Here is a 9,425-nt window from a genome sequence, read left to right on the forward strand (position 1 = left end):
GGCAGCGGACCGTATAAAAAGGAGGCAGCGAGCCCCTAGCTCATTCGCTGTCTTTGCCAAGTTGGGTGACTTATCTTTTACTGGCCGCCGCGTGAGAGAGCCGAAGCGACACAGCGAGTAGCGATGGGTTCGCCTGCAGATGAAGTAAACATAACGGACGCCATTATGGAGGTCGACGGCTGCCTGTTCCCCGCAGACATCATCTCGCGAGAGGGGCTCGCCTACACCAAGAACTTCCCCGTGCGCGAGGACGACGTCTTTAACGTCACCTACCCGAAGTCTGGTACGGAGGGACTCGCTCGCACACGCAGGGGCACAGGGGGACAGAGAGACATCCTGGAGAGATGGGGGGGGGGGTGGAGAGACACACAGAGAGACACACGCAGGGGCACAGGGGGACAGAGAGACATCCTGGAGAGGTGGGGGGGATAGACACACAGAGAGACACACGCAGGGGCACAGGGAGACAGAGAGACATCCTGGAGAGGTGGGGGGGGGGGATAGACACACAGAGAGACACGCAGGGGCACAGGGGGACAGAGAGACATCCTGGAGAGGTGGGGGGGAGAGACACAGAGAGACACACGCAGGGGCACAGAGGGACAGAGAGACATACACATAGAGAGTGGGTGGGAGGGAGAGACACACAGAGAGGCACACGCAGGGGCACAGGGAGACAGAGAGACATCCTGTACAGAGAGAGTGGGTGGGAGGGACACAGAGAGGCACACGCAGGGGCACAGGGGGACAGAGAGACATCCTGTACAGAGTGGGTGGGTGGGGGGGAGAGACACAGAGAGGCACACGCAGGGGCACTGGGGGACAGAGAGACATCCTGTACAGAGTGGGTGGGGGGGAGAGACACACAGAGAGGCACACGCAGGGGCACAGAGAGACATACACAGAGAGAGAAACACGCAGGACCCACATGCATATGGAGACGCGCTCACACGCACGCACATAGGGGCATGCACAAAGAAGCACAGAGAGACATCCTGCACAGAGAAAGAAGTGGGGAGAGAGACACACAGAGAGACACACACAGGTACCATATACATACAGAGACACTCACTTAATAAACGAAAGGCATACCGAGCTACAAAAGACAACGATCCCCCGTGTAGTCCAACACGGCTGATGGTGCTGTTCGCGTGCAACCTGCGAAGGCTGGAACGTGGCACGCAAGGGGTTGTTGGGTGGCCACCACCACGCCCGACCGCCTTTGTCTCCCTAGTGGCGATATTTACACATCGCACCAGGTACTCATTTAAGGCTGAGTCGACCTAGGGAACGCCCAGGACCGGTTCAGATAATCGCCACTGGCGTTGACCGTGAGCGGGAATCGAACTCGGGTCGCCGGGTTCGTAGCGCAGCGCGCCAAGCACTGCACTACCGATATCCATGTTGTACAGACACAGAGATACACACAACTGCATACATACACAGATACAAAGACAAAGGTCCCCCGTATAGCCTTAACAGACTGTAGGGGCAAGTGCTGTTAGCGAGCACCTATGAAGGCCGGCACGACACACACGAGGGGGTGGGTGGCCAGCACCACGCCCGGCCGCCTTTGTCTCCCTAGCGGCGATGTTTACACATCGCACCAGGCACTCATTTGAGGCTGAGTCGACCTACAAGCAGACACACATACGTGTGCACATAGCGACATGCAGAGAGAGATACACAGAGGTACACACAGAGGCAATACACACACGTACGGCCATACACACTGACAAAAGCACACACACACACACGTGCGGACATCGAGACGCACGCGAAAGACGCTCGCGTACACAACAACAATGGCAACAACAACAACAAAGCGACCGCCATTCGCCACTCAGCGATGGTAATCACGACGCTTGTGTTTCAGGATGGGTGCACCGTCACGTGACACTGGTGCCCCCCCCCCCCCGCAGACACGGGCACAAAGATTGCAAACACATTTTAGATTGACAGCACATTTCTTTAAAACCGCTTTTGTGTCTTTAGTTTATTGTTCTTCCCCCGCACGGTTGACCACGTACGGTGCGAAAGAAACTCAACATACATACGCCTCCGATGAGCACGGTTGGCTACGTACGGTGCGAAGTTCAACACACACACACAGAGGCATGCACCAGGGTGTGTCCACATCGCGGCACGCACGCATCTCGCCGCACAGTATCTGGGTCTCATCTCCCCCCCCACCGCCCCTCCTCCTCCATGCCCCCCAGGCACCACGTGGATGCAGGAGATCCTGAGTCTCATCATGAACGACGTTGACATCTCAAAAGTGGAGTCGGTGCCAAACTGGAATCGCGCGCCGTGGCTCGAGCTGGCCACGGCTCCCGGCTACCTGGACGGGCGCGAGTCCCCTCGCCTGGCCACCACTCACGTGTACGCCACCTTCGCGCCCACCCAGATTATGCAGGGCAAGGGCAAGGTGAGCGCACGTGTGGGTGTGTAGGTGTGTGGGTGTGTGTGTAGGTGTGTGTGTGGGTGTGTGAATGGGCTAGCGGTAGTGCAGCGGTTAGCGCGCTTGCGCTACGAGAGAAAGACATCCTATACAGAGAGAGTGGGGGGTGGGGGGAGAGACACACAGAGAGACACACGCAGGGGCACAGGGGGACAGAGAGACACACAGAGAGAGAAACACGCGACCCGGGTTCGATTCCCGCTCACATCACAGTCAACACCGGTGACGATTATCTGAACCGGGCCTCCCCTAGGTCGACTCAGCCTCAAATGAGTACCTGGTGCAGTGTGTAAACATCGCCACTGGGAAGACAAAGGCGGCCGGGCGTGGTTACTAACCACTCGCCCCCCTGTGTGCCCTGCCGGCCTTCATAGGTGCTCGCTAACAGCACTTGCTTCAACAACCTGTTAAGGCTGTTACTGGGGGATATTTGTCTTTAAATGAGCTAAACGGGCAAGGCCCGGGCTGGAGAAGAGGTGCACTGACGTGGAACAGAAGGATGTGGAGCTGAGTAGACTTGCCTGATGACCGGTACCAGTGGTTTTCAAGATCGGCTTCTGTGGCATGTAGAGAGCTGGGCGAAATTTAAAAAAAACAAAAAATTATTGCTGTGGTTTTCACACCTGATGATGATTGCTTGTGTTGCAGTCGAAACGTCGTGATAATTAAATTTTTAATATTTTTATTATTTTATTGCGTCCTTTCTACGTGACTTTACCGAAAGAACCAAGAATATAACATCCCCCCTGATCCTCCTCTCTGCGGCCCCCCATCCCTCAGGTCGTCTATGTGTACCGCAACCCCAAGGACACGCTCATATCGTTCTACCACTTTCACAACATGGCGAAATTCCTATCCACGCCGGAGTCGTTCGAGAGCTTCGTGTCGGACTTCATGAACGAAAAACGTGAGCACGCGGAAGGATTGCGAAATGGAGGAGTGGAGAGGATGGGGAGAATGTGGGGTGGAGTAGAGAGGGAGTGAAGGGAAAGAATGTGGAGTGGAGTAGAGAGGTAGAGAGTGGAGGGAGAGAATGTGGAGTGGAGTAGAGAGGGAGTGGAGCGGGAGAATGAGGAGTGTAGTAGAGAGGGAGTGAAGGGGGAGAATGTGGAGTGGAGTAGAGAGGGAGTGCGTGAAGGGAGAGAATGAGGAGTGGAGTAGAGAGGGAGAGAGTGAAGGGAGAGAATGTGGAGTAGAGAGGGAGAGAATGTGGAGTGTAGTAGAGAGGGAGAGAATGTGGAGTGTAGTACAGAGGGAGAGAATGTGGAGTGGAGTAGAGAGGGAGTGAGTGAAGGGAGAGAATAAGGAGTGTAGTAGAGAGGGAGAGAATGTGGAGTGGAGTAGAGAGGGAGTGAGTGAAGGGAGAGAATGTGGAGTGTAGTAGAGAGGGAGTGAGTGAAGGGAGAGAATGTGGAGTGGAGTAGAGAGAGTGGAGTGAAGGGAGAGAATGTGGAGTGGAGTAGAGAGGGAGAGAATGAGGAGTGTAGTAGAGAGGGAGTGAAGGGAAAGAATGTGGAGTGGAGTAGAGAGAGTGGAGTGAAGGGAGAGCTTACGGAGATTTGTATAAATCTGTAAAAACTTGATTTGGCTGCCCAATGTCACGATTGTTCAAGAGAAACAAAGCCGATGTTGTTGTCACTGCCTAAGAAGTCACGTGCTCAGCTGGACACCTTTGCTTGAGTGGCACGCATAGAAGCAGGAGGGCAAGGGTTTGTTCACCTCATTTGTGCTTCATGTGCAACTGCTCCCAGCACTTCACCTGTGAACACCCCACGCATGATCCCAGTGTGTCGGAAAAGCATCACGCCTCCGATTAGCACGGCTGGCCACGTACGGTGCGAAAGAAGTGCAACATAAATGCACGGATAACTGCGATCAGACGTTACCCATCATCCACACCTCTTCGTCTATCCACTGCTGGATGGAAGGCGTCTTCCCCACACCACGTTGGGTCATGAGGATTGTTTAAGTGTACACCATCATGCTGGTTAGTGACGTTTGGCGGATATATTATCTTATACATATAAAAAAGTGTATTATATAGTGCCTTAATCCAAGGCGCTTTACAATACTGTCATTATAAAATAGTACATACTATGATAGTGGTCAAAATAAAGTGGTGGGGTAGTTATGGTGACAGGAGAGCAACGTGAGAATTTATTCCGAGACAAACCTGATTCTGATGAGACCCGGCACGTCGAAACCAAACCACTTGGGCTTATCCTGAAAGCAATGCTGCGGCTGACTGCCAGAAGGCAGTGTGTGTGCGCCTGATGGGATGTGTAAAGCACACTTTGATATATAAATGTTAATGTGGCGAGATGGATATTTGAATGAGGCGTACTGTCCACGTATGGGTTTCGTCATTTGTATTCTCCAACAACAAGGCGAATTATTATTTCACGGTATCATCTGAAAAACACAAAACATAAATATTTCAATCTTGATTTGAAGCTTTCGTGACTGCAGGAATCCATACTCTTTGGTTCTTTCGGTAAAGTCACAGTGGAACTGCTGGATATTTTTTTCCGCCCGAGGACGACCGCTTGTGTTGCGATCGAAACGTCATGATATATTAATCATAATTTGTTTTATTTTTCTACCTACGTGACTTTACCGAAAGAACCAAAGCATATAAATATTTCAGTTGTTGGATCTTGTCACCGAGAGCGTGAGTGACTTGAGGCTGACTTGGGACCGTAATGAGTTTGTATGTTTGTATGTTGAACTTTTTTCGCAACCTACGTAGCCAACCGTGCTAACCTCTTCCTCCACATGTTGCTGATGTTGCAGTTTCCTTTGGGTCCTGGTTCGAGCACATCAAGACCTGGATGGACGTGAGAGATAAAGCCAACATAATATTCATCGCCTATGAAGATTTGCGCAAAGTACGAGATGCTCGCTCACTCACTCACTCACCCACCCCAATCACTCAACAGCTCAGCCAGTCACTTGCCCACACATCCACTCAGTCACCCACCCATCCATTCACTCGTATGTAGTCACTCATAATAACCGCCCACTCGGTCACTCCCCACTCCACTCGCAACTCACATAGAGTACGTATTCACCCACTCAAATCGCCCATTGCATCACACATTTCTTCACTCCCGCACATCTGATTAGCACATTTGGCTAGGATTACACATCCACTTAGCCACTCAACGACGAATATCCACTGTATAGTCTTTAACACATTGCTGGGGCGAGTGCTGTTTGCGAGCACCTATGAAAGCGGGAACGGCACATGGGGAGAAGGTGAGTGGCCAACGCCACGCCTTGGTCGCCTTTGTCTCTTCAGCGCTGATGTTACATCGCACAAAGTAATCATGTATAAGGCTGAGTCAACCTAGGGGAGGCTACTAACGAACCAACTATTTGTATGTTTCCAGGTAGGGCCCACTGAGCTACATAGCTCTCTTTCAGAAGTAACCTGGCCACAAATGATAGCCAAATACTCTAAACGCGTGTTTCTCAATGCGGAGGGAAAAACCGAAGGACCCGGAGAAAAATCCACGCGACCACGGGGAGAGAGAGAGACACGCAAACTTCAAATATACAGGCGTCGGGGTCGAACCCTCGACCTTCTGCACACCAGGCGAAGTAGTTAACATCTCCCCACCGACACATCCACTCGCTAAACCATAAACCACCCCCCGCCACTCCCCACCCACCCGGACTCCCCCCCCATCCCCTCCCCAGGACCTGGCCGGCTCGGTGACTCGCATCGCCACCTTCCTCGGCAAGAAGCTGGACGCCGAAAAGCTGAAGGCCTTGGTGGACCACTGCAGCTTCTCCAGCATGAAGAACAACAACATGGTCAACTACAGCGAGGTATGAAACCTACCGCAAGCCATGATCTCGACCCCGATCCTAACCCCAGTTCTGTTCGACTCGTGCGCATCATGGCATCAGCAACACGTTCAGGAGCGAGACGCCAACGTCGAGCTCTACGTCGAGGAGGGAGAGAGTCAGAGAGAGATTTCGTGTCGTGTTTTGCTGTTCCTCGTCCTCCAATGAAGGAGCGCAGACCACAGCGGTTTGTTATGCGGTCCATAGTTTGGGTCGTATGGCAACAATCGCTCTACCATAGCATGCGTCTTTACATTTTCCATTCATGGAGGTTGGGTGGCGCATCCGCCTGCTGCCGATGTCCTGATGCGGTTGATGGTTTCACCACCGGTGTCTTTGAGTAGGAGGAGGAATGGTACTGGTAGGAACCTCCTGGTTACACCAGCCCACAGGGGATTATTGTGTCCGTCCGTCCGTCGTGCATCCAAAAATGGGAGGGGTGGGGCTGGGTGGAGAGGGGAGTGTGGGGAGGGGCTGGGTGGGGAGGGAGGGGCTGGGTGGGGAGGGTGGGGCTGGGTGGGGAGGGGCTGGGTGGGGAGGGTGGGGAGGGGCTGGCTGGGGAGGGTGGGGAGGGGCTGGGTGGGAGGGCTGGGGCTGGGTGGGGAGGGGCTGGTCACCCCGTGGTGCCCTTATAAAACACAACGTTTAAACTACTCACGCCGGCTTGTGCCCGCCCTTACAGTCGGGCATATTTGCGGAATACACCACGTGGTGCCGTTGACCCTGGCCATTGACCGAGCAACCCAACGTTCCTACCAGCTCACTCTGCAGGAATATGTTAAAGCCAGCAAGTTGGGTGCAGTGTTGTGTGGGTCTGGGTGAGATTCTAGAATGATGAGAAGTTGATTCGCGGCTCGCTGTATCGCCATGGGTCTCTGTTGGGTTACGTTGGCTCACGCGCGCACGACGTGGTTCAGTGAAGGAGATGTGCGCGCGATCGGCCTGCTGTCGATGTCCTGATGCGATTGATGGTCACACCGGTGGCTTCGAGCAAGCGACGGCGCGCGCTCCATCCTCCTGACATCTGCGAAGACTCTTCTCGCGGGGTTGTTGAGAGTAAACGTGAGCCGGGCCATATCCCTTGACCGGTCCGGCACGGCTCCGGTCTGCGACTTCGTGACCGTGGGTTGGGGTCGTTTCGGAGACTCAGTTTGTGTAAAAATAACATTTTATCTTTGTCATCCTCAGGTACCAAGGACCTATTTTGATAGAGGGCAAAAGTTCATGCGCAAGGGTGAGTTTTTAGTGCGCGGAGGTGCGCCGATGGATGTGTGATTGCGTGTGTTAGCGAGTGTAAACATCGCCACTAAGGGAGGCAAATGTGGCCGGGCGTAGTGCGGCCACCTACCCCCTCGTGTGCCGTACCGGCCATGATAGGTGCTCACAAAAAGCACTCACCCCAATAGTCTGTTCAGGCTATACGGGGGATCTTTGTGTTAGCGAGCACCTCTGAAGGCCAGCACGGCACACGAGGGGGTCAGTGGCAAGCACCACGCCGCCTTCATCTACCTTAGTGGCCGCCTTTGTCTCTCCTAGTGGCGATGTTTACACTTCGCACCAGGTACTCACTTGAGGCTGAGTCGACGTAGGGGAGGCCCAGGACTGGTTCAGATAATCGTCATCGATGTTGGCCCATGAGCTGCGCCGCTAACTGCTACCACTACCGCTCCCCGTTTAGCGAGCACTTCGCACGCTCGTACAACGCTCACATTTACGTCATGGCGGTCATATTGCACAGGAGACTTCATGCCACAACGACAGCCATGTTGAGTCAGCATTGTTTTCCGGGCAGCCGATTGGCTGGTTGCAGCGGGAGCGATGACGTATTCTCCAGCAACCACTGATTTTTTTTGTTGGGGGGGGGGGGGGGAGCGCTCACGCACAGACACTCCGTGTTGCTCACTCCGCACTTTTTAGACGTATGCAAACCCCTGGCTGGTAGGATTTACGAAGTTCTTTCTCAATCTATATCCAGCTCCCAGGTATTTTGTATTTTATGTTGGACTTACTTTCACGTAAAGTTTCCAGCAATTATACTGGGGGGTAGGGGGGGGGTGGTTGTGCTACTATGTGTTTTGTACAGCGCCGATGTTCCAACGTTTCGCACCACATGCTTGAGTGGGTGGGAGCTTCTTAGGGCAGAGCGGTTGTGACGATGGCGCCTTCACTCGCTCGCAGGGACCGTGGGCGACTGGAAGACGATGTTCACGGTGGCGATGAACGAGGAGTTCGACGCTTTCGTCCGCGAGAAGATGAAGGGATACGAACTCGACGACGGATGGACCAGCGACACAAAGTGACTGTCGCGACACAAAGTGGCACCGGCACATGGCAGAACAGCAACTAGGATACGGCACGTGCGATAGCCTGATTTTGTTGAGAGAGAGAGAAAAGCACACAATCCTGCCTAATGCTGCATAGAGAGTTTTAACGTTTAATGTCACCTGATTATGAGAGTAACTATGCAATGTGTTGACTCATTATACACCTTCGGTTTCCATAGCATTTCATATATTATTGGTGGGAGTTACCATCACTCGAGCACATAAGCAGGAAACCACGCCACAGGTATTGAATGGCAATGTATATTTCACTGTGTTCTGAATGCTTGTACAGCTCTTTGTTTCAAAGAAAAAATAAAGCAATGCCGCAGGAGCTGCTTCCAAAGCTAAATTGTATTTTTGTTTTCTAGCCGCCGGTGTAATCATAAACACTCACGACTATGAAGAAGGGCCACGGCCCGAAACGTCGCCTATTACAGGCATACCCCTTATAGTGCTGCCTCTTATAACGCTGTTTCATTATACCATTCTTTGTCCTGGAGGAAATAATCCTGCGCGGATCAGCCCATATATAGAAGAGGGCATGGCGTTGCCCATTGGAGTAGCTCTGCGAGATCTCTCGCTGGGCAACAGAGGGCATATGAGCGGATATCTCAGGGGTAGCTATGCGAGATCTCTCGCTGGGCAACAGAGGGCACTTGAGCGGATATCTCAGGAGTAGCTCTGCGAGATCTCTGGCTGGGCAACAGAGGGCGCTTGAGCGGATATCTCAGGGGTAGCTCTGCGAGATCTCTCGCTGGGCAACAGAGGGCACTTGAGCGGATATGTCA

At 53.1% G+C, this 9,425-nt stretch overlaps 1 protein-coding gene across 1 annotated transcript; it reads left to right on the top strand.

Annotated features, from left to right (window-relative positions):
- The first annotated feature begins 23 nt into the window (after positions 1-23).
- On the top strand, positions 24-8,980 carry LOC116945840 (sulfotransferase 2B1-like). Its single transcript, XM_032960440.2, has 7 exons — positions 24-283; positions 2,220-2,428; positions 3,242-3,368; positions 5,255-5,349; positions 6,164-6,295; positions 7,502-7,547; positions 8,492-8,980. Exons 1-7 carry the CDS (start codon positions 124-126, stop codon positions 8,611-8,613), a joined length of 891 nt encoding a protein of 296 aa, XP_032816331.1. The 5' UTR covers positions 24-123; the 3' UTR covers positions 8,614-8,980.
- The last annotated feature ends 445 nt before the right edge of the window (positions 8,981-9,425 follow it).

Source organism: Petromyzon marinus, chromosome 25, assembly GCF_048934315.1.
Source record: "Petromyzon marinus isolate PM22_M1 ecotype Great Lakes invasive population chromosome 25, UKy_Petmar_22M1.pri1.0, whole genome shotgun sequence".
NCBI classification, from domain to species: Eukaryota; Metazoa; Chordata; class Hyperoartia; order Petromyzontiformes; family Petromyzontidae; genus Petromyzon; species Petromyzon marinus.

What these genes read in the sequence shown, in the direction of transcription:
- LOC116945840 (XM_032960440.2), top strand. Translation starts at nt 124, where the DNA reads ATGGGTTCGCCTGCAGATGAAGTAAACATAACGGACGCCATTATGGAG. An exon ending in ACATGGTCAACTACAGCGAG is followed by an intron (nt 6,296 to 7,501) that starts GTATGAAACCTA and finishes TGTCATCCTCAG; the next exon opens with GTACCAAGGACCTATTTTGA. An exon ending in GCAAAAGTTCATGCGCAAGG is followed by an intron (nt 7,548 to 8,491) that starts GTGAGTTTTTAG and finishes ACTCGCTCGCAG; the next exon opens with GGACCGTGGGCGACTGGAAG.